Source organism: Kogia breviceps, chromosome 7, assembly GCF_026419965.1.
Source record: "Kogia breviceps isolate mKogBre1 chromosome 7, mKogBre1 haplotype 1, whole genome shotgun sequence".
NCBI lineage: Eukaryota > Metazoa > Chordata > Mammalia > Artiodactyla > Physeteridae > Kogia > Kogia breviceps.
In genome coordinates, this window is record NC_081316.1 from 97,309,919 (window position 1) to 97,335,013 (window position 25,095).

The window sequence follows — 25,095 nt, forward strand, 5'->3', positions numbered from 1 at the left end:
AAGCTATAATCTACAAGGACCCAAAAGATATATATGCAAATAACTGTAATACAAGGAAAGGTGGTAAGACAATTGGACTTACTTCATAGGGGCAAGAGAAAGTATTAACAGACTGGGGAATACTATGCATGTTTCAAGGAAGAGACAAATCTTGAGGGACAGTAGGGGAATCCCAATGAAGCTTATGGAAAGCACATATGGAGCATGTTTGAAGAACATGCCTGGTTTGGATGAAGCACGTGGTCTGGATGAAGCACGAGGTATATGATGGAGAACAGTTGGAAATACAGCTGAAAAGACAGAATGGGTAAGGGCCATAAAATGTTGTAAATGTCAGCAATGACATATCATTATGAATAAATAACAGAATCTGAATAAACAGAATCTGAAAAAAATGACAGATATTATTCAGTACAAAGGGGAAGGTCATGATCACAGCTACAATTCTGTAAAAATTTATTAAATATCTATGTCTTAGTGATATAAATGTTAATAGAACCAGTGGCTCTTCAACTTTCGGAGGTATGCCAGTCCTGGTTGTTTGCCTTCAAATCTACTCTTCCTGTTTCCCCTGCTCTGCCCTGTAGGACAGGGAACCTGAGCCCCTGCAGGCATTTTCCTGGGCTCCATGTCAGCTAGCTTCTGGTTGGGTTCAATCAATGGGAAGCACCAGTTGGAGATTGGAGGGCAGTTAGAAGCAGCCATGATTTTTTCCTCCATTTACTCTTTGCAATTGTAGAATCTCCTCTACTACTGCTCCCACACCAGACAAGTCTACCTTCCAGCTTCCACAGTGAAACCAGCCTCTGGGTTTCATCTCTCTTGGTCTTACTGCTTATCAGAGTGGTTTCCTGCTGTTGCTACTCTCTGAGCTGGCTCATGTAAGCAGCTTGTCTTAGCTTTTCTATCACCAGTGTAACCAATTCCCTCATTAAATCCCTCCATGTTAAATACTCAGATTACTTTCAGTTTTCCTGAATGGATGCTGACTCACACAGAAAGGAACAAACCTATTTGGGAATCTAAATAAAGTTCTGGATACTTTACCCATAAAAAAATGCCCCACCTATACATTAAGTTTTATAGATAGTCTGGGGGCTCATAGAACTCTTGAAGCCTGTCCATTTATCCCAGATAAAGAATACTAAATAGGACAAAAAAGTAAGTTTCATTTTGGTAAGGTGAAGTTCTATAGGTGAATGATGGTGATGGTTACAGAACAATGTGATTGTACTTAATGCCACAGAACTGTAAAAATGGCTAAAATGGTTAAATTTTGTTATGTTTATTTTACCAAAAAAAAAAGTAAACACAAAGCTACAATAAAACATGGTAAGAATATGACAGAAGTAATCCACAATGCCATGAGAGCATATAAGGAGAAAGTACTAACTGTACCTGCTGGAAAAAGTTTGAGAGATTACAATTGACCTGAACCTTGAATACAAGTGTACTAGGATGACGGGGAGAAAAACATTGCAGGCAGAGAGAACAAAATACATAAGAAGAGTATTTGGAGACACTGCAAGTTGTTTGGTATGCCTGGAGCATACAGCCTATGTTGAGAAGTTGAGATCAAGCAAGAGAGATGGGTAGGATTAGTTCCACAGAGCACCTTGTATGACATACTAATAAAACCAAAACTGGTGGCCCAGAGGCAACAAACAACACTTTGATGTAGTTTGGCCTATACAATATTTAAAGAAATTCCAGCAAGGAAATAGCTGGATATAGCGGAGTAGCAAGGGCTATTTAAGTGGAGTACTGAGGTACGAAAGTTAGCACAGTGTGCTGAAGAATGAAAGCTAAGTGAGGAAATAGAGCAACTAAGTAGAGCTTATTCTTTGAATAAATCTGACTTGTGAAAGGGTGACATAGAAAGAACATTAGATAGAATGTGAGGTGGGGTCTAAGAAAATGTTTTGGTGTGTGTGGGTAAGGGTAAAAAACCCAATTATGTAAACTCTAAGGGGAGAACCCTATTTTTAGCATTTGGCACAGTGCCTGGAACATACTACACACCCAAAGATTTGCTGAAAGGACATAATGAAGAAAAGGGGCCAACAATGAGAGGGGCTGAAGGAGTACTGAGAGGGAGGGAGTACTGACAGGAGGAGAATCATGAGCAAATAATAAAACTGTTAATATTTTAAGCCACTAAGTTGTGTGATCATAGATCTCCATGTTGATATGATAATGCTAAATGAAAAAAGCAAGAGTGGTGAGTGTGGGGAGATTTGCTTTTTTTGGTATTATTCTTTTGCACAACTTGAAATTTTTGTTAAGTGCATAACTCTTTCAACTTTCAGAATTGGAGGTGTAGTGTGAATGCTTTAGGCAGATTTTTGTAACAGTAAGTAAGATGAATTGCAAGACCATATGAGAAGCCATTACAACAGTCCAAAAGAGAAGTAATGGGATGCATACTGCTAGGATTGGTGGCAATGAAAATGGAATGTGAATGACAAATAAGAATTTTAGGGTAAGAAACAATCTCTGTAGTTTTTACTCATTTTAAAAAGGAGGAAGTCTAGGAGAGCAGCTGGTTTGTGGAGAATAAATACAAGTTTGGTGCAAATTATTCCAGTTAGAAAATCATACTGCTTTCTTACGACCAGTGGTTTGTGCCCTCCAGGAAACATACTGGCAATATCTGGACACTTTTTATTCTCACGACTGGGTAGGGGTGGGGACTGGGGTCCTGCTGGCATCTAATGGATAGAAGCCAGGGATGCTGCTAAACATCCCACAATGCACAGGACAGCTATCCATAATAAAGTATGTCAATGTTATTGTGAACTTTGTGAAAGTCTACTTTGGATCTGTTACATATAAGTCTAATTAATATAACAATTACAAGATAGCTAGCTTTTTCCTTAGATGATGTAGGTTAACTGTTGATATTCAGTTCTGATAATGTGCATAAAAGATTAGCCAAACATTAACAAAATATTAGTTTAAACTTAAGTCATTATTTTCTCTAAAAACATATGGTAGAATCATTACCTTATAACGTTTTCTGCAAAATGTGCTCATCAAGAGCCTGTGCACAAAAGCCATTTTTTTTTGCACAGGGCTGAGTACTTAAAATGGAATAAGAAATGGATTTTTCTGGCAATAAAATCATGGTAGTAATGGCAGTGGATACCAGGGGAAGTTTTATCACAGATTTTTACCATTTACCATTCACATATGATGTCTGTAAATCACTGGCTCCAGTTTTGAGATTTATGTGGCTCTCATTCCCAGCAGTACAATCCTCTTTATTCTTTCAGGGGAAAAACAACAAAACCCGTTTCCCACACAGACAATACAGCCTGACAACTGGCAGTGCTACTAATTCTTTTCAAATTGAGGAAAAACTAACTAGGACTAGAAAATGTTTAACTGGAAGGCATTTCCCCTGTGAAAATTCTTGCTAATCAAAAGAACAGGAATTGCTGCTGTCTTAAAGTATGCAACTGGCATTTCAAACCTCTACACTCTACGACTTCTTGCGGGAGGGTGGGGGATAGAGAGGGAAGATCACCCCATTTGTCCCAAATTCGTAGTTCTAAGGGTTAGTTATGAGAAGGCCGCCAGGAAGGTCCTTCTACAAAGCTGGGTGGCTGGGGAAGTTCTTATTTTTCCTAATTCGGTCCCAGCCCTGACACGGGAAAGTGAGCCCAAGGCTGAAGAACGCAGTCCATCCATCACGTAGGCAACTCCCCTTGCAGGGATCCTAATTAAGTGTGCAGGCCTGACTTTCCCACCGGATCCGGGCCTCAGGTGTTTCACCCCGAGCTTCTCTTCAGCCTGCCCTCGCCACGGAGCCTCGGAAGAGAGGAGCATCCACACACAAAGAAGCTTAAACCATCCGAGCCTCCGACTGAGAAAGATTCACCTCCAGTCTGAATTTGCAGGCGGGGAGGCAAAGCCCCAAAGCTTCCCCACCCAAGGAAAACCTTTGGCCCCAAAGGTCCTTCCGTCCTGCTTAGCCTGGTTCAATACCCCTCCCTCCCGCGTCGGCGCTTACCCAATACCAGTCGGGCTACGTCCGAAGGTAACAGCATGATCAAAGCCGCAGAAGAAACCGCAGTAAGAGACGAGACCCAGGTAAAAGCCAACACAGCGACAGCTCCTGCGCCGCATCTCCCGGTTCCAGTGGCGGCACTAAACCCGCGGCGATTTGTCCCTCCTCTTTAGCTCTTTGCCAGCCAATCGCTTCCGCCGGAGAAAGAAAGGCGCCGAAATAAAACCCGCCTGGTTCTCTTTCGAACTGTCGTCATATCCGTCCTCATATTTGGAGGGGTGGGGCTGAAGGGGGCGAGGAGGCGGGACGAGTGAGCCGGAGCCCGAGCTAGAAGGCGAGCGGCGAAGGCAGGGTCGCACGCTATTGGCGGGCAGTGCGAGCGGCGAACGCAGCGGTCGCAGGCCATTGGCGGGCAGGGAGCAGGCGCGTTTCCTAAGATGAGCCTGTCGTTTTGGGGGTGCGAGAGAGGGGAGCTGAGAGCTTGTAGCGTTTGGCGCGCATGGGCAGACAGTGTCCTGGCGGCCGTCTGCCTTACTGCTTCCTACGGAGACGCACGCTGCGCGGTCACGCCAGGTTTGATCCAGAAGCCGGAATAGTTCGTGGACAGCCGGCTCGGCCCGTGAGGGAGTCGAGTTGAGCGGGATTCTAAGCTTCGGCCATCGCCGCTTCCAGAGATTCCGCCTTGGCTATCCGAGTCCAGCGGTAGGGGCGCGGAAGCAGCGCAGTGGCTTCTGCGTTGGGGAATTCAGTCGTATCTGAGCCGTTCAGTCCTGGCCTTCAGACTCACTCCTCCAGAGCGGCCCTTTACTCCTCTCTTCACCTCATCTTGCCTAGCCCACTGTCCTTATCGCTCTCGTCCGCCCACCCTTCCTCCTCCAGCCGACTTAGCCTTGAACCTACTTCTTAATGCCCAGAATTGAACCTTCGTGCGCGTACCCTTCCTGTGTCCATATGTAACTTGATGGCTTGAGTAATCATCTTTTTCTCCCCTCTCATAATTAGTAGTTTTAATTTGTTTGGGCTTAAACTACAGTCTCATGATTAAGAGCATGGGCTTTGGTATCACACCGCCGGAGTTCGAGTCAGCTAGCTGTGTGACCGAGTCTCTGTACTGTCTTCCTTGTGATAATCCTGTTCTGTGGTGAGCACGCAAGAGCGTTGGTGGCTGCTTTTACCAGGTACAGAAAAGTAACAAGACTATTAGAATTAAGAATGAAAATGTGATAGAAGAGGATTGTGGTGGTAGAGGAGTGCATGAGGTTCTGTAGAAACTTAGCCTGGGAGAATCAATTCTGTTTGCGGTGAGACCTTGCAGTGTTAAATTGTCCTGGAGGATCATAGGAACCTTCTAGACAGAAGGGAAAACGCATATAAAGGCACAACGTGTAAAAGCTTCCTGAAGCTCAAGAGTGAGGTCCTGCACTGAATGAAATAGATTTGGGCATTTTTCACGTGTTGAAGTCATAGGAATGGATGAGATCCTACTGTGAGAATATACAGTGAGAAGTAAGGAGACAAGGATGTTCTTTCAGGTGTGGGTGGAAAAAGAACCATCAAAAGAGACTTGTGAAACAGAAAGGAAGGGAATCATAATAGTTGCTAACATTTATTGAGCAATTTCTATGTCCCAGGCACTGTGTCAAACATGGACACGAATCCTTACAATAACTCTTGAAGGTCTAGTTCAGTTCTAGTATTGTTTTTCATTTTATCATTGAGAAGACGGAGGTTTAGAGAGATTAGCTAACATGCCCAAGGTTATACAGCTTGTAAGTGGCAGGACAAGGTTATGAACTAGTACAATCTGACCACAGACTCCACACTCTTACCGTTAGAAAAGAATGGCATGCTACAGGCAGAATTAGATCTAGGAAGATGGTATATAAGCATCATTGTCAAATTCTGCAAAGGGACCAAACTTGGTTGAGATCCGAAAAGGAACAACGGATTTGCCAATTCAGAAGCTGTTACTTAGGAAACATGTATCATGCCAGTTGCATGGTTGGGAGTGGAACCTAAATCGTTGTGGGTTAATGTATTAATTGAATTCAACTTTATCTGGTGACACTCTTACTCTGCCTGTCTACTCTCTAGCTCCTCCGGCCATCTTTCAGTTCCTCCAACATACTTTGCATTTTTCTATCTTGGGACCCTTTGGCTGTGCTGGTTTCCTTCTGTCAGTTGTTGGTCCTTTAACTCTTTCTATGATTGGCATCAGTTCATTCAGATCTTGGCTTTATTGTAACCTCCTCTGATACATCTTCCTTGATAGTTTATAAAAAGTGATCCTTTCCATTGCTATTGTGTATTTGCTTCCTTTGAGTCATATATCACAATTTGGAATTATGCATTGATTTATCAGTGTACTTGTTTATTGTCACTCTTCCCCACTAGTCATGACTGCATGAGGATAGGATTTGTGTCTATTTAGTTCATTATGTGTCTAACTACCCCTAACATAGTACCTTGAACACAGTAGTTGCCCAGTAAGTATTGTTGCTTGTCGCAGTGAATGAACATTTTCTGTTTATGTAGATAATACTGAACTGTTTTGTTTTCTTGAAAGTAATCAATCTCTGAGAATTGGATAGGGGGAGAAGCAAGTTCAGAAAAGCCACAGCTTAAAAAAAAAGTTTAGGGCTGTCACTTCTTGGAAGTGTCACATGTTCAGTAAACATGGATTTTTTTTCACACTGCAAATAACATTAAGAATATAGGTGCCTGCCTTTACGGTTCTTTGGATATTGCTAAGGTATTTTCATTGGTTAGAATCCCAATTTTATTTTCCTTATTGACTCAGGAAGCCTTTAAACTAAGATTGAGCAAGAAGGGAGAGGAGTTCTAGATACAACTATAAGGAATGGAAAAATAAAAACGACAGTCCTTGCCTTCAAAAGGTATACAATCAAATGAAAAAGGCAATCAAATAAATAATGACCTGTATTCTACAGCATAGAAAAGGAGGTTGTTATAGGGGTAAAGGAATCAGAACAACTTATGGATATAAATGGAGAAGAGAATTAGAGCTATCTGCCAATAAAATAGGTAGTCTTATTAGGAAGTTTGTTCTAAGTGAGAGTGTTTAAAGAGAGGGAAATAATTTTGTTGGAGAGATTTCTTCCTTTTTAGGAAGATTGGACATGGTCTCTCAGTTCCTTCCAATTTTAAGATTCTGTGAGATTAATCAGGGGCAGAGTAATATACTTGATCTTGAAAGATTGAGTAGAATTTATGTGGATGGATGGGGAAAGGACTTTGCCCACCTTTTTTTCCTTTTGAGATATATATGTAGTGTAGATTAATAGACATACATTTTTTCCTTGTTTATAAACATTTATAGTAACAAAAATGAAGCTTCTTTGTAAAAAGGCTCAGAAATACTAAAACAATGCTTTTCTTGAAAGATTTTTTTTTTTAAGTTTATCAAAGGAAGGTTGGATTATACCAGAAAATCTAAAAGGAGGAGGTCTACTGCAATGGCATTAAGACATAGAAAAATATAGTTGACCTTTGACATTTGCAAGGTATATCACTATAGCATATAATTTCCTTTGTTTCCTTTTATAACAATAATATCATTTTCCTCCTATTTTTATGTATTAAATGAAAACCATAAAGCCAGTTGAGATGTAAGTGCTAGGAGGCTTACTAGCTCTGATAACCTCTTACATATCCATTCCAAAGCATAAGCAATTAAAGCTTTTGGCTCAGGAAAGTGGCAAGTCACTACATATAAGAAAGGGTCCTTTTAAATCGTTTAGACAGTGTTAAATCCTTAAGTGCTCTTTTCCTTATTCTTTGCCTGGCTGCCTTTTTTCCCATCTTTTATATTTCAATTTAAATGTCATGTTTCTTAGAAGAAGAAAATGTCTCTCCTCTAAGAGATCCTCTTCTTAGAAGAGGTCTCAGAAAAATAAAGTAAATTATACCTTACTTATTTTTATCTTGCTACACATTCAACACACATTTTCATGTTAAGGCTTTGTTTTGATATATTCTAAGAAAATCTCATTTAAATATGGAAGTATTAAGAAAAATCATTTTACATTATAGTATGCCTCTAGCTATACAGTTAGATCTAACTATATATTAATACCACAGTCTGAAATAATTTTACATATGTATATTTTTTTTTTACAGATGTGTTTTCTGAAATTCTGAATCATGAGTCTAGCACTTAATGATCTGCTTATTTGCTGCCGTCAACTAGAACATGATAGAGCTACAGAACGAAGGGTAGTAAATTACTTATATTTAATCTTTCCTTGAAACAAGTGTATGATTGGTAACGCATTATTTTGTTCTTTTTTCATTTTCAGAAAGAGGTTGAGAAATTTAAGCGCCTGATTCAGGATCCTGAAACCGTTCAACATTTAGATCAGCATTCAGATTCCAAACAAGGGAAATATTTGAATTGGGATGCTGTTTTTAGGTATTCCATTCTAATTTTTTTTACTGTCTTTATTTTTCTTTTTCATTTTTATTTCTCTTGTGATTTTTTTTATGTATGTAGGTCTAATTTATCTTCGCTCTCTGTGTACCATTGTGCCTTGCATAGGAAATTGTCACTCAATATTTATCTGAAACATAATTTTTAAAGGATGTTCATATAGAAAAAGTTAAAATTTTTGAATCATTTGTTCAATAAAATGTCTTAGACATATTTCACTCAAGATTAGAGAGAATTTCTTTCATACCAATTCATTCATAAGACTTTATTTCAAATTAGAGCATAAAATTAAGTTATATCAAGTCCTTCATTGTTACTTTGACATCTTTAAATATTGCTCTAAGTAACTGCCATATGTTAAACTATAATAAAAAAGCAAAAAGGAATTTTAGAAAAACTCTATATGAATGCAGTTAACAAACACAAAACTCTGGCATTGGAGAGCCACAATTCATTGCTGAACTGGAGTGGCAAACAGAATTGATAATTTTTACATTAAGACATAATTTTCAATTATGAAGTCCATTTATAACTAGAAATAGATTATAAGACTTAGGAAAGATGAATAAAATATTTTAAATTAATGTAGAATACTGATAAACTTGAAAGAACATTTTCAGTCAAGGGGAAATATGAGTATTTACTTGTTCTTGAATGTTTAGAACAGATCATCTATTTTATTTTTTAGCTCTATTTGGTACTAGATAGACCATTGCAGATATCATTGTAGATAACATGAAAAATATATACTTCTTTTCCTCTGGTTACTTACTTTATTTCAAATACCACAAATATAGTTATCTAAAGGTAAATACTGTTCGGCGTAAGCTGATCATGTAGGCCAGATATGCACCTGACGTACCCAGCTAATCATGAATATCTTATAGGCAGGCTTCATTTAAAGGCTAGAGACATTACCAACTGCCTAGGAAAGAGATAGGTCATGTACAGAATAACAGAAAGAGGTGAGAAAGAATTGAGAGCCCCTGATAGCATTGCAAGCTTTTAGTGATAAAATGAGAAAGCAGGCAGGAAAACAATAGAAGATCCTGGAGGTTACAGATTAAGAGCTTTGCAGGCCAGACTTTAAATTGGTGCTGAGGACTTAGGCCTTAAAAAAGAAATGTAATTGTTTTGTTTAGCTGGTACATTGATTGAAGCAATGTGGTTTAAACAGTGCTCTTTATGATGGCATGAAGGACTTTTTGAAACTATTATAATAATTTAAGTATTTAATGAGTTTCTGAAATTACATTGCACTTTCTTGAAGAGTTTTACAGAAATATATTCAGAAAGAAACAGAATGTCTGAGAACAGCAAAACCAAATGTATCAACCTCAACACAAGCCACCAGGCAGAAAAAGATGCAAGAAATCAGTAGCTTAGTCAAATACTTCATCAAATGTGCAAATAAAAGTAAGTGCTGTTAACTTGGCTTAATAGATTATTGTTACATGAGTTTGGTCTGAATATGGTGAGATAAAAGTTCAGTGGTAAGTCTAATTTCTAGTACATATAATGATTTTTAATACTATAGGTTCATATATTTGGAGGAATTTATACAAGCATGGAATGATAGAATCGCAGGGTTTGGAAGGGTTAAAAAATATTATTTCATCTACCCGTTTTTCTTGGATCCCATCTGTATGTCCCTGGCATTTAGGTAGCCTTAATGATTAAACATGCCTTTTGAGGCTTTCTTTTCTGCTTGAGTAGTTTTCATAGTAGTGAAAACCTGTCTCCTTTTGTTACTGCTTCTGTTTGCTGAGATAATTTAGAAGAATACTAACTCAGTTTTTTCAATATACTTTTTTCAGATATCCTTTGAGATATTTGAAGTTACCCATGATATTTCCCCTGAATCCTCTTCTCTAAGCTAAACAGACCTACTTCCTGTTGCTCATATGAGCTAGTTTTGGTGTCACTTCTGGATATTCTTCAGTTTAATTCTCTTCTCTTAAAGTGTGGGACTCAATCTTATAGGCATATTCTGATTGGTATGGAATGGAGCAGGACTTGCATATCTTTTATTCTGTATTTCTACTGATTCATTCTAAGATCACATTAGCTTTCTTGGCAGTCAGAACCCACACTCTTTAACTAATAGCATGCTTACTATTCATTAAAAAAAAAAAAAGTTCTTTTTTGCTTCTGATGAGCCACATATCTCCCATTTTGAACTTATACAGTTTTGAAAAGCCAATGTTTTTGAACCAAAATGCAAAATCCTAGCAGACTTATGTAAGGAAATGGTTTTCATACAATGCTAAAAAGCTAGAGGTGGAAATGTTTGTTGAGGGACTTGGACTCAAACTTTATTTTTCACAGATAAGAAAGTGGCTTTGTGATGCCAAGTTTAGTTGAAGAATCAGAAAAGCCCAATGTTGGTAAACATTATTAAGTAGAAGAATATAGATTGTTAGTGAATGATGTTTCAGAACGGTGGTATGAGACTTGAGTCTAAAAGACAGTGGCTTTAGGAAAAATTTATTTTTTCGGCTCTTCTGAGATGCCATTTTGTGTGGATAGCTGCAAGTCCTGGGAAGGGACTCCAGCATAGACAGAAGAAAGCTACACCGAAATATTTTTGCATCTGCTTTTGCTCTGCATCCATTAAAATTTGTATTCTTGGCTACTAATGCTGGGCTCTTAACAGATCTTAATATGGTCTGACAGAATTTGTGACTGAGGGAGAGAAAGATATTTGTAGCCCATTAGTAGCCCATCAGAAAAGTTTGCAGCTTAGAATTTTGCTTTAAAGTGAAAAAAACCTTCTATTGCAAAATTAACAATGGAGATCACATTTTCTTTTTAATTAATGAATTTATTTTTGGCTGCGTTGGGTCTTTGGTGCTGCGCACGGGCTTTCTCTAGTTGCGGCGAGTGGGAGCTACTCTTCGTTGTGGTGGGAGGGTTTCTCATTGCGGTGGCTTTTCGTGTTGCGGAGCACGGGCTCTAGGCACGTGGGCTTCGGTAGTTGTGGCTCACGGTCTCTAAGAGTGCAGGCTCAGTTGTTGTGGTGCATGGGCTTAGTTGCTCCACGGCATGTGGGATCTTCCTAGACCAGGGATCGAACCTGGAATCCACCAGGAATACACCCTGTGTTGGCAAGTGGATTCTCAACCACTGTACCCCCAGGGAAGCCTGTGATCACATTTAAAAATGTATGAAAGTATCAATATGTTGGTTTATAGGAATGAATGGATGAAATTTTCAGTGTGAGATTATTTAAATGGTTGAAAAATGATTTTTTTTTTTGGTGTGCGGGCCTCTCACTGTTGTGGCCTCTCCCGTTGCGGAGCACAGGCTCCGGACACGCAGGCTCAGCAGCCATGGCTCACGGGCCTAGCCGCTCTGTGGCATGTGGGATCTTCCCAGACCGGGGCACGAACCTGTGTCCCCTGCATCAGCAGGCAGACTCTCAATCACTGTGCCACCAGGGAAGCGCATAAAAATATTTTTATTAAAGGATATTTTTTCTTTCAAGTTTTACTTTGTAACTTAAACATCTTTAATCTTGGAGCAAAACCAGGAGCTACTATCATGTCATCTCACTTCTTCAATTTTTTTTTTTAAATGGTTGGAGGGTTGATGAGAATTTAAACACATGTCCAGACTTTGCCAGACTTGCTTAACATTGGTACCCAAGGTATGATGAAAGAAACAGAGATCAGAAAAAAAGAGGTAGATTGGAAGGAACTAATAAGCAAATATTGTTCAACTATAACAGATGTTATAGTTAAGAAAATGTTAGGAAGACTATAAGAGAGAAATGCACAGGGTGTTACAGCAGAGGATATTATGATTGTGCATTTCATCATTAGCCAGATGCCTAAAATTATAAGCCATAAGTAAAAATGATATTTTAAACTAATAAGAACAGAAACTACACTTGATCTTAGCCAAAAGGCCAAGAAGTGATGATTTTTTGTTATATCAGTGTATATTTATTTATCATACTTCTAAATATAACTAGTCTCATCATAAAAAAATCCTAAATTAGAATATATTAAAATATACATAATGACTTGCACCCTGCTCATAACTTACAACAAGAAATTTATATGCAATTTTAAGATTGTTAATATTGAAATATGAAAAATTTCAGCTGTGACATCAATACGATTTACTGAAAGTAACAAATAACTTTTAAATGTACTTTTGTTACCTTTAAGAATATATCCAGGGCTTCCCTGGTGGCGCAGTAGTTAAGTAGTTAAGAATCCACCTGCCAATGCAGGGGACACGGGTTTGAGCCCTGGTTTGGGAAGATCCCACATGCCACGTAGCAACAAAGCCTGTGTGCCACAGCTACTGAGCCTGTGCTCTAGAGCCTGCAAGCCACAGCTACTGAAGTACGCAAGCATAGAGCCTGTTGCTCCGCAACAAAGAGAAGCCACCACAATGAGACGCCTGTGCACCACAATGAAGAGTAGCCCCTGCTCGCCTCAACTAGAGAAAGCCCGTGTGTAGAAACAAAGACCCAATGCAGCCAAAAATAAATTTTAAAAAAAGAGTTCCATTAAAAAAATATATATATATCCATTAATTCTGAATTTTCAGGATCTCTAATAAATAAAAAAAACTAAAAAATATAGCATTACATATGTGTATATAGTAAATGCTATTATAGGACTTGGAAGTAATTTTGCTTTTCAAAGTAAATAGTATTCTCTTATATCTTATTCTAATAAATTCAGGTTTTTATAAACAATACCAGGAAACTTTGGGTCACTCAAGGTCTAATATCAGAAATTGTGAATTATTAAGGTAGAATGAATGATTGTTTTTGCTATATAATCCTATAGGATTGGCAAGTTTTTTTTGTAAAGTGACCAGATCGTAAATGTTTTTGACTTTGCAGGCTGTGTAGTCTCTGTCTCAACAATTCAACTTTGCCGTTTTAGCATGAAAGTAGCCATATACAATATGTAAATGAATAGACATGTTTGTGGTCCAATAAAACTTTATTTCCAAAAACAAGTGGTTGGCTGAATTTTGCCCCTGGGCCATAGTTTGCTAATCCCTGTTTTATGAGAAGGAGGTTAGTTAATAGTAATTTCCCAATTTATACAATTGCCATTCCAAGCATCCTCAACTTATTTTTCTTAAGATTTATATGTTTTTGTTTGTTTATTTTTAAATAGGAGCACCCAGGCTAAAATGTCAAGAACTCTTGAATTATATCATGGATACAGTGAAAGATTCATCTAATGGTGCCATTTATGGAGCTGATTGTAGCAACATATTGCTGAAGGACATTCTTTCAGTGAGAAAATACTGGTGTGAAATATCTCAGCAACAGTGGACAGGTATGTTTTGAAGTTTGTTATTTGTGAATTTTTCCTTGTGAAATGAAATTTCACCAAAAGAGCATTCAGAGTCTATTTATATCCCCCAAATGACCTCACAGTTTAACAGTACCTTAGTAAAATTAAATGATTATAGAATCTGACACTTTTCATGTATTATGTACTTCTTAAATTGTCACTAGTAATGTATTTGGTGCCTGCTATCAGAACTAAAATTACAGAATTGAAAGATGCCATACCTGTCCTCAAAGACTTGACAGTCCAATGACAGAAAAAAACAAGTAAACCAAAAGTTATAATGCAGTGAGTTCACAGATCAGTGACACCTAAATGCAACAATGATTAAAGTAGAAAGAAGAAAACCAAGAGAGATGTCATAAAAGGGAAAGCAAGAGAATTTCAAGTTGGAAGGGGTGTGACATTTATAGTGTTGTAGAAGTAATAGGATGCAGAAATATCCATTAGGACTAGGTAGTTTGCAGGTCACTGGTAAGGTAATTGAAATGAAATATTAGAATAGAACATATAGGACCCAGTGACTTACAAGATAAGTAGAGTGGGGTGCCATGGAGGTATTGTTGACAGTTTGTAGATGAGAGGTACTAAGAGACCACAAAGGAAGTTTGGTCAGAGGCTGAAATTTTTGAATTGATTGATTTCAAAAGTGGAGTATTTCTGGCTCTGGGTGGCTTAATGGGTGAAAATGGTATTTGGCTTTAATGAGGTGTCTTTAAGCCAGATGTCAAAGTCTTCTAATACAGCCACCTCTGAAAATTTAGAAACTCAGTATTTTTCATTGAGAATTATTCAAGATAAATTGTGCTAACTTAAAAGACATTTATCTATATTTTTTTTACCATCAGTTTATCATTTCAAAATAAGATGTTTGTGGACCATAAACCCATGACGTAATCAGTGGTCTACATTGTATTCTACTGTTCCCACATGAATAAAGGCCTTCTTAGCTATTGCTTAATTTCTTATCTGGGGCCTTTGCTGTTGCTCTGAACACAAAGGAGGCTTTGTCCCAAACAGAGCCTTCAGTAAGCCTAGTGGCAGCCTTTAGAGAATAGGCCAGTGATATCTAGGGTATACCGACATGTCTGTCACCAAAATGGTTCAGCCTAAATATTTAGAATATTTGTACATTTTAGATTATTACTTGTAACTATGGGTCTCTGAAACAAAGGCAGTCCTTCCTCTAGTCTCTTTACTCTGATTCCATCATCTGGCATGTTCTCTGAAATTCTCTATTTTTAAGCAAATTACTTTCACTTCTAATAGTCTTTTTGTTGAATTTTTTTTATAGTTACTTACCTTCTCTGAAATTTACTTCTCTAATGAAGCCTGCTCAAGAAGTGAAGTTTACATTCAAAATATATTTGGTAGAGGTGGTGATTGAAGCCATGGTTATGGATGAGATTGTCTAGGGAGAGAGTTTAGAGTGAGATGAAAAGATGGCCTTAGTCTTCTAAACCAACATTTCCATATAAATTTTGGAATCAGCTTGTTGATTTCTACAAAAAATCCTGCTGGGATTTTATTGGTATCACGTTGAACCTATTGAACTAAGGAGCAATAGACATCTTAACATAGACTCTTCCAATCCATGAACATGATATATCTCTCCATTTATTTACATCTTTTTTGATTTATCAGCATACAGAATTTATATATTTTTGTTAGATTTATACTGCAGTAGTTTGTAAATTTTACTGTCTTTTTAAAACATTTTCTTTTCCATGTTGTTCAGAAGTACAGTTGACTTTTGTATACCATATTGATCTGGAACCTTGCTAAAATTGCTTATTAGATCTAGGAGCTCTTTTGTTCATTCTGGGGAATTTTCTATTTAGACAATTGTGTCATCTGCAAGTAGTAGAGAGTTTTTTGTTCCTTCATTTGTGAGCCATGTGGCCTTATTTCTTTTTTCTACCTTATATTAACTAGGACCTCAGTATGATTTTTAAAAAATTTTTTAATTAATTTATTTATTTTATATTTATTTTTGGCTGTGTTGGGTCTTTGTTTCTGTGCGAGAACTTTCTCTAGTTGCGGCGAGCCGGGGCCACTCTTCATCACTGGGCGCGGACCTTTCACTTTCGCAGCCTCTCCTGTTGCGGAGCACAGGCTCCAGACACACAGGCTCAGTAGTTGTGGCTCATGGGCCTAGCTGCTCTGTGGCATGTGGGATCCTCCCAGACCAGGGCTCAAACCCATGTCCCCTGCATTGGTAGGCAGATTCTTAACCACTGTGCCACCAGGGAAGCCCAATTTTTTTTTTTTTAATGGTAAGATGTGCATAACATAAAATTTACCATTTTAACCATTTTTGCATATACAATTCACTGGCATTAAGTATATTCACATTGTTATGCAACTATCACAACTCATTTCCAGAACATTTTTCATCTTTCAAACTGAAACTCTGTACCCATTAAATGGGAACTTCCCCTGCTCCCCACTTCCAGCTCTTGGCAGCCATTCTACTTTCTGTCTCTGAATTTGACTACCCTAGTACCTCCTATAAGTGAAATTGTACAGTATTTGTCCTTTTCTGAATGGCTTATTTCACTTAGCATAATGTATAAGGTTCATCCGTGTTGTAGCATATGTCAGAGTTTTCTTCCTTTTTAAGTCTGAATAATATTCCATTGTATGTGTGTACTACATTTTGTTTTATCCATTCATCTATCATTGGACGCTTGGATTGTTTCCACATTTGGATATTGTGAATAACTCTACTATGAACATAGTATACACATAGCTCTTTGAGTCCTTGCTTTCAATTGGGTATATATTCAGAAGTGGAATTACTGCATCATATGGTAATTCTGTATTTAATTTTCTGAGTACCCACCATACTGTTTTCCACAAGGGCTACACCATTTTACATTTTCATCAGCAATGCACAAGTGTTCCAATTTCTCCACACCTTTACTAACACTTCTTTTTCTTTTTCTTTCTTTCTTTTTTTGATAATAGCCATCCTAATGTAAATGTGTATGAAGTGGTTTCTCATTGTGATTTTGATTTGCGTTTCCTTAATGACTGGTGATGTTGAACTTTTCATGTGCTTATTGGCCATCTGTATATCATCTTTGGACAAAAGTCTATTCAAATCTTTTGCCCAGTTTTTAATCGGGTTGTTTGTTTTTTGTTGTTGGATTGTAGGAGTTCTTTATGTATTCTATATTAATCCCTTATCAGATATATGGTTTGGAAATACTTTCTCCCATTCCATGGGATGCCTTTACCTCTTATGATAATGTCCTTTGATGCACAAAAGGTTTTGCTTTGATGAATACAGTCTATCTATTTTTTTCTTTTGTTGCCTGTACTTTTGGGGTCATATCCAATAAATCATTGCCAAATCCAATGTTATGAAACTTTCCTCCTGTGTTTTCTTCTAAGAGATTTATAGTTTTTCCTCCAATATAATTTTGATTAGGAGTAGTGAGAAGAGACATCCTTCCTTGTCCTGTTCCTGGTTTTAGGGGGAAACATTCAGTGTTTGATCATTAGCATATTAGGTATTTTTTAAAAATTAATTAATTAATTAATTCGTTAATTTTTGGCTGCGTTGGGTCTTCATTGCTGCATGTGGGCTTTCTCTAGTTGCGGCGAGTGGGGGCTACTCTTTGCTCCGGTGTGTGGGTTTCTCATTGCAGTGGCTTCTCTTGTTTTGGAGCACAGGCTGCAGGCGCATGGGCTTCAGTAGTTGTGGCTTGTGGGCTCAGCAATTATGGCGCATGGGCTTAGTTGCTCCATGGCATGTGGGATCTTCCCGGACCAGGGCTCAAACCTGTGTCCCCTGCATTGGCCGGTGGATTCTTGTACACTGTGCCACCAGGGAAGTTCAGCATATTAGCTATTACTACAGGTTGAGGACATTCCCTTCTATTCTGGTTGCTCTTGGTTTTTTATCATGAATGGATATTGAATTGTTAATATTTTTGTGCATATATTGAGATAATCATGGGGTTTTTTTGTCTTTAGTTTATTGATATGGTGAATTATGTTGATCAGTTTATCACAGGTTGAGTCAACCTTGTGTTCCTGGGATATACCCTATTAGGGCATGATGTATTATCCATTTTATATATTACTGGATTGAATTTGGAGGTGGTGGTGGTTGTAAGGTTTTTAATTATGAATTCAATTTCATAGATGCAGGATTATTTAGGTTACATATTTTCGGTGACCTTTGGAATTTGTTTCTTTAAGAATTTGTTCATTTCATTTCATATAAGTTGTTGAATGTATGAGTGTAAAGTTGTTCTTGAACATTATTGTCTCATTATCCTTTTAATGTGCTTAGGCTGTGTAGTGGTATTGCCTCTTTCATTACTGAGTCTGATCTTATAATTATTAGTTCCTTCTGTTTGTTTTGGATTTCATTTCTTCTCTAGTTTCTTAAGTTTAGATCATTGATTTGAGAGCTTCTTTCCAAATATGTACATTTAATATAATAAGTTTTTCTCTAAACACTACTTTAGTCACATCTCACAAATATTGACAATGTTGTTTTTTCTTTTTCTTCAATTCAAAATATGTTCTAGGTTTTTGGTTTTTTTTTTTTTTTTTTTTTTTTTTTTTTTTTTTTTTTGTGGTACGCGGGCCTCTCACTGTTGTGGCCTCTCCCGTCGCGGAGCACAGGCTCCAGATGCGCAGGCTCAGTGGCCAAAGCTCATGGGCCTAGCTGCTCCATGACATGTGGGATCCTCCCGGACCGGGGCATGAACCCGTGTCCTCTGCATCAGCAGGCGGACTCTCAACCACTGCGCCACCAGGGAAGCCCTGTTTTCTAGGTTTTTTTTGAGGGTTTCCTTTTGACCCTGGATTATTTGGAAGTATGTTATTTAATTCCCATTCATTTGGGGTATTTCTCCTGTTTTGTTTTCCTTTCGTGGTTTAATGGTATGGTCAGAGACCATGCTTTTTATAGCCAAAATTATTTATAACTATTACGATTTCTTTTATGATCAAGAATAAGGTCTAACTTGGTGAGTGTTCCATATGCATTTGAAAAGAATGTGTATCTGCTATTGTTGGATGAATTATTCTATACATGGCAGTTAGAGTCAGTTGGTTGATGGTGTTCAGTTGTATAACAAACTGGTGTGAAAGTATGAGTGACAAGTGAGAAAATGGATTAACAAATACAACATTTTCAAAAGTTTTGGTTACAAGGGGAAGGGAAAGGGGGGTCCTGTTGAAGAAGAGAGTGATTGGAGTATATATACATGTAGTCAGAAGGAGTCAGTGAAGAGAGAGTAGTTGAATACACAGGAAAATTGCTCATGTATGTTTCCTGAGAAGAAGAGATTCCAAAGCAAGAGCCCTAAGATTGTCCTAAGGAAGAAAATAGTTTTTCTAATAAGGTAGAAAGGAAGAAAAGTTACAAACCTTTAGTTGCTTTCTTGTATAACTAATATAAAATATGGACTTCCCTTCAGGTCTTGGAAGTGCTACATAGTTTTGCTTGTGCCTGTCTCTCTGACCTTAAAGCCCACTCCATCCTTCTAATTTCTGTGCTCTAACTGCAGTGGCCTTCATTCAGATTCTCTAACTCAGTGATTTTCAAACTTTTTTTAAATAGACTTTATTTTTTTAGAGCAGTTTTAGATTCACAGTAGAATTGGGCAGAAAGTACAGAGTTCCCATATATCCCTTGACCTCACACGTGCACAGAAACATCCAGCACCAAAGCAGTACATTTGTTTCCGTCAGTGAACCTATGCTGACACCTCATATCACTCAGAGTCCATAGTTTACATTGTCACTCTTGGTGTTGTACATTCTATAGCTTTTGAGAAATGTATAATGATATGTGTCCACCATTATTGTATCATAGAGAATAGTTCACTGCCCTGAAAATCCTCTGTGCTCTGCCTATTTATCCCTCTCTCCACCTTGATCCCTAGCAGCCACAAATCTTTTTAACTGTCTCCATAGTTTTGCCTTTTCCAAAATGTCATATAGTTAGAATCATACAGTATATAGTATTTTCAGAGTGGCTTCTTTCATTTAGTAATTCGCATTTTCCTCCATGTCTTTTCATGGCTCGATAGCTCATTTCTTTTTAGCACTGGATAATATTTCATTGTCTGGATTTACCACAGTTTAATTATCCATTCACTTACTGAAGGACATGTTGATTGCTTGCAAGTTTTGGCGATTATGAATGAAAATGCTATAAACATCTGTGTACAGATAAGTTTTCAACTCATTTGGGTAAATGCTGAGGAGCGTGATTGCTGGATCATATGGTAAAAGTATGTTTAGTTTTTTAAGAAACAGCCAAACTGTCTTCCAGAGGGGCCATTATCGATTTCTATATTAAAAATCAGTAAAGCATAATTTTTGTAATTAGTTTTGTGTGTGTGTGTGTGGTACATGGGCCTGTCACTGCTGTGGCCTCTCCCATTGCGGAGCACAGGCTCCGGACGCACAGGCTCAGTGGCCATGGCTCACGGGCCCAGCCGCTCCACGGCATGCGGGATCCTCCCGGACCGGGGCACGAACCCGTGTCCCCTGCATCGGCAGGCAGACTCTCAACCACTGTGCCACCAGGGAAGCCCTGTAATTAGTTTTAATTAAAAAATAGGATCTCTAATATTTTCTTCTGACATAGCTATGTATCATCTCACATACTCCTGTTTAGAGAGTATAAGCTCTTTCTTACCTGTGGCATTTGTTCTTTTTTCAGAGGCTACCCTTTGTATGGCCTATTTTTTCTCTTCCTTCAAGTCTCAGTTTAAATGTCACGGCTATTTTCTGATTGTTTTTCCTAATTTCTTCCTCTCTTTTTATTTTCTACTGTGGTACTCTTTCCTTCGTAGTACTTTTGTGAAAATAAATGACATGCTTCTAAATAATTCATGGGTGGAAAGAAAATTCTCAAGGCATGTTTAAAACTGAATGAAAGGGCTTCCCTGGTGGCGCAGTGGTTGAGAGTCCGCCTGCCGATGCAGGGGACATGGGTTCGTGCCCCGGTCCGGGAAGATCCCACATGCCGCAGAGCAGCTGGGCCCGTGAGCCATGGCCGCTGAGCCTGCACGTCCGGAGCCTGTGCTCCGCAACGGGAGAGGCCACAACAGTGGAGGCCCGTGTACCACAAAAAAAAAAAAAAGAAAAAAACCTGAATGAAAATGAAAATTACAACATATCAAAATTTGTGGAATGTAGCTAAAGTTATGTTGAGAGGGTAATTTATAGCATTAAATGCCTACATTAGAAAAGAGAAGAGATATCAAATTAATAATCTTAGCCTCCATCTCAAGAAAGTAGAAAAACAAACAAATCCAAAGACTTCAAGCAGAAGAACAGAAATCAATGAAAACAGAAAACACTAAAAGAAAATTAATGAAACGAAAAATTGATTCTTTGAAAACATCAAAATCTAGAACCTCTAGCAGGAGTATGGTAAAGAAAGACACAAATTATTGATGTTAGGAATTAAATGGGATATAATTGCAGATTCCACAGGTACTGAAAGAATAGTAAGGGAATGCTATAAACAACTCTACACACATAAATTTGATGACTGAAAATAAATGGAACAATTCCTTAAAACCACACACTATCAAAACTCACCCAGTATGAAATAGGTAATCTGTATACTTCTGTAACCAGTAAAGAAATCAAATCTGTAATTTAAAACTTTTCATTAAAAAAATTGGGAACAGGACAAGGGTATTCGCTGTCACCACTCCTATTCAACATTGTACTGTTGGTCCTAGCTAGGGCAGTTAGGCAAGAAAAGGATAATTGGAATACAGATTGGAAAGAAAGAAATAAAACTGTTCATATTTGTAGATGATATGGCTGTCTGTGTAAAATACCAAGGAATCTACATTTAATGATGTCATTGGGGGTTTATTTTATTTTCTTAACTCCAGAAACTCCTTTTAAAAAAATTTATTGAAGTATAGTTGATTTACAATGTTGTGTTAATTTCTGCTGTACAGCAAAGTGACTTGGTCGTACATATATACTTTTTCATATTCTTTCCATTATGGTTTATCACAGGATATTGAACATAGTTCCCTGTGCTATACAGTAGGACCTTGTTTATCCATCCTATATATAAAAGTTTGCATCTACTAATCTCAAACTCCCAATACTTCCCTCCTCTACACCTCCCTCCACTTTGACAACCACAAGTGTGTTCTTTACGTCTGTGAGTCTGCAGAAACTGCTTTTTTTTTTTTTTTTTTTTGCGGTACGCGGGCCTGTCACTGTTGTGGCCTCTCCCGTTGCGGAGCACAGGCTCCGGACGCGCAGGGTCAGCGGCCGTTGCTCACGGGCCCAGCCGCTCCACGGCATGTGGGACCTTCCCGGACCGGGGCATGAACCTGCGTCCCCTGCATCGGCAGGCGGACTCTCAACCACTGCGCCACCAGGGAAGCCCCAGAAACTGCTTTTTAATATCATGCTGTTTTGCTATCTTCTCTTTGAGCCTTTTTGTCGTTGAATTCATGGAGAAAGAAATTCATTTGGAGGCATGCACTGCCGCCTTTTTTGGAAAAGTAGGACTCTACTCTTCTGAGACTTTTGTTAAATGTCTTATACCAGCTTTTTTTTTTAACTTACTAGGGGAATATGTTGGATTCTGTGAGAACTGGGATAATTTCCCCAAGTAAAATAAAAGCCCGGAAAGTTGAGATTTAATCAGAGACAGAGTTGTATTGTTGGCTTTTCCTGTTTCACCACTTTGCTCTTGCCAAGTAATAAGAAGGAAATGCTAAAGATAACGCCTCCTGTTTTTCTGTCTCCAAATTTGTGTGTGTTAATTCATGTTTTTACCATTATTTAGGTATTGCATGTAGTGAAAAAACTTTGGGAAGCACTTGTGTAGAGTTCTATAAAGTCAGATATGATAGGAATCATTTGAAAAATCATTTTTCTTACTATTTGATGTTTGAGGTTTTTATATTGTCCTTATTCTTTTGAATTTAACATTTCTGACTTTAAGCTATTTCTGCAGAATTATTTGACATATACAGTTGAAATTATTCTTTTTTATTTATTTATTTATTATTTTTTATTTTTTGGTGGTATGTGGGCCTCTCACTGTTGTGGCCTCTCCCTTTGCGGAGCACAGGCTCCGGATGCGCAGGCTCAGCAGCCATGGCTCACGGGCCCAGCCGCTCCGCGACATGTGGGATCTTCCCGGACCGGGGCACGAACCCGTGTCCCCTGCATCCGCAGGCAGATTCTCAACCACTGCGCCACCAGGGAAGCCCTGAAATTATTCTTAAGTTACTTTGCTAACTGAGGACTTCCTAATTATTTCTTTATGGGAAGAAAATCCTGCCTTAGCAACTTTGCTTTTCATTGTGTTGGGAGATAATTCTCAATGCATTTCACGTTTCTGCATGTCATGTCTGAGACATGACCCTGACTATTCTTTTCCAGACTGTTTTTTAAAGTATGTTTGTACAGTGAGCCTTGGAAGATAGAGATGATAGAGATGATGGCCTCCTCCAGAACAAAGGACAGGTTTGCTTGCAGCTCATTGCTTGGGATTTCTCTCCTGTATTGTAGCTCATCATTTGCGCTGTGTCACCTATCCCTCTTCACATTGCTTTTGAGATTGAGGAATTTATGCAAAAATGAAGGTACTCTGGCTACTATCATTGCTGTGAGAAATAAATTGTCCTCTTTCTCTGATCAGGAATTTCATGTCTTCTGCCAACATCCATGAAACTGGCATTCTAATTTGTTAGGTTGCAAATAGCATAAAGTCTCAGATCTTTCACAGTTCTTGACACACTTTACACACATTATTAATCAAATAGCACTAAGACAAAACAAAACAAAACTGTGGAGAGTACACTGTCAAGTGCTTTGTTAGGCCTAGCTGAAGGAATTTAGGAATAGAGAAGTTAAGTAGCTTATCTGAGATCTGGCTCTTAAACTGGTGTTCACATACTCTGCTGCCTGTAGTTCCTGTCTTGAAGGCAGTTTAATTTATAAAAATAAATATTGATGGAATGCTCTTACTGTATTAAGTATAAATTAGTATAATTTTTAATCTTTTGTCTGTGGGATTATTGAAATTTTAATTGAATTGTGACATCTAAGTTAAATGTTTTGATAGTTTTCTTTTTAAAAACACTACTAACATGTTTTTTTTGTTTGTTTGTTTTTTAAGAATTGTTCTCTGTGTACTTCCGGCTGTATCTTAAACCTTCACAAGACATTAATAGAGTTTTGGTGGCTAGAATAATTGAAGCTGTGACCAAAGGATGCTGTTCGCAGACTGATGGATTAAATTCCAAATTTTTGGATTTTTTTTCTAAGGCTATTCAGCATGCAAGGTAATCTAATCTGTTTTTGTTTTGTATTGGAAATCCATTTGATCTTTTTGCAAGACTGTGTTTTAGATTCAGTAACTAAATTTTACCAACTTTACAACATCATTGGCCTATTATAGTAGAACTAGTGGATTCCCAAGGAAAGTGTTAGGTGCAACACTTCCTGAATATCCAATATGCAGAACATGTAATGATGTTCTTGAGTGGGGAGATCTGTCTTCCTTTTTTAATAACAGGAAAAGCTATATGGCCTCTAAGTATTTTTATTTTCCTGATTTTTGAAGATAGGTGTAATGTGCTAAGAATAAAATGAAATAGGAATATATTTTGGAAATATCAGTATCTTATATTTGTGTGGCATTACCCAATTTATAATGTGAAATATTTTATAAATGGTAGGTATTACAAATTAGTTTTATATAATTTTAGGCAATGTTTCAGCAGCAGAGAGCTAACAGGAGTGATCTCCCAATGCCAAATAGGAACTATTTTTTGTTGTTGCTAAGTAGTGCTGCTATGATTTTTCTGAATAATTCTGAAAGTAAGGCTACTGTTATTTGAAAATCAGAACTTTTTTCCTTTCAGCATGCAACTTCATTACTGTCATCAGTTTCTGCATTTTCCCCTGTTATATTAAGTCTGTTTATTTTCTGTTACAGACAAGAAAAGACCTCTGCAGGTCTAAATCATATCTTAGCAGCATTTATTATCTTCCTCAAGACTTTGGCTGTTAACTTTCGAATTCGAGTATGTGAATTAGGAGATGAAATTCTTCCTACCTTACTTTATATCTGGACTCAACATAGACTTAATGATTCCTTAAAAGAAGTAATTATTGAGTTATTTCAACTACAAATTTATATCCATCATCCAAAGGGAGCAAAAACTCAAGAAAAAGGTATAAAGAAAGTTTTTGCTACTTTGAATTTGCTTCTTCATTGAAATATAGAGGGTTAAGTATGAAATCTGTATGTTATAGGAGGTTATGACCTTCCT

The 25,095-nt window shown here is 37.8% G+C and overlaps 2 protein-coding genes and 1 pseudogene across 6 annotated transcripts in view; 1 reads left to right on the plus strand and 2 right to left on the minus strand.

Moving 5' to 3' along the window:
- The window catches only part of NPAT (nuclear protein, coactivator of histone transcription), a 61,664-nt gene extending 57,402 nt beyond the window's left edge, over positions 1–4,262 (minus strand). The window contains exon 1 of the mRNA XM_059068536.2: positions 4,016–4,262. Within this exon, the coding sequence (XP_058924519.1) occupies positions 4,016–4,052 (37 nt within the window). The 5' untranslated portion in view covers positions 4,053–4,262. The remainder of the gene's footprint in view (positions 1–4,015) is intronic.
- A 178-nt stretch (positions 4,263–4,440) lies between these two features.
- Positions 4,441–25,095, plus strand: part of ATM (ATM serine/threonine kinase) — a 140,916-nt gene continuing 120,261 nt past the window's right edge. For 2 of the 5 annotated variants that reach the window (XM_067038887.1, XM_067038888.1), the window contains exons 1-7: positions 4,441–5,190; positions 8,153–8,248; positions 8,332–8,444; positions 9,733–9,878; positions 13,610–13,774; positions 23,937–24,102; positions 24,759–24,997. In XM_067038887.1, the coding sequence (XP_066894988.1) occupies positions 8,177–8,248; positions 8,332–8,444; positions 9,733–9,878; positions 13,610–13,774; positions 23,937–24,102; positions 24,759–24,997 (901 nt within the window). In that variant the 5' untranslated portion in view covers positions 4,441–5,190; positions 8,153–8,176. Of the gene's footprint in view, positions 5,191–6,106; positions 6,189–8,152; positions 8,249–8,331; positions 8,445–9,732; positions 9,879–13,609; positions 13,786–23,936; positions 24,103–24,758; positions 24,998–25,095 lie in introns of those variants that run through there. The other 3 variants (XM_067038886.1, XM_059068247.2, XM_067038889.1) reach the window with 3 other exon arrangements.
- LOC131760696 (U2 spliceosomal RNA) lies at positions 12,263–12,384 on the minus strand (annotated as a pseudogene).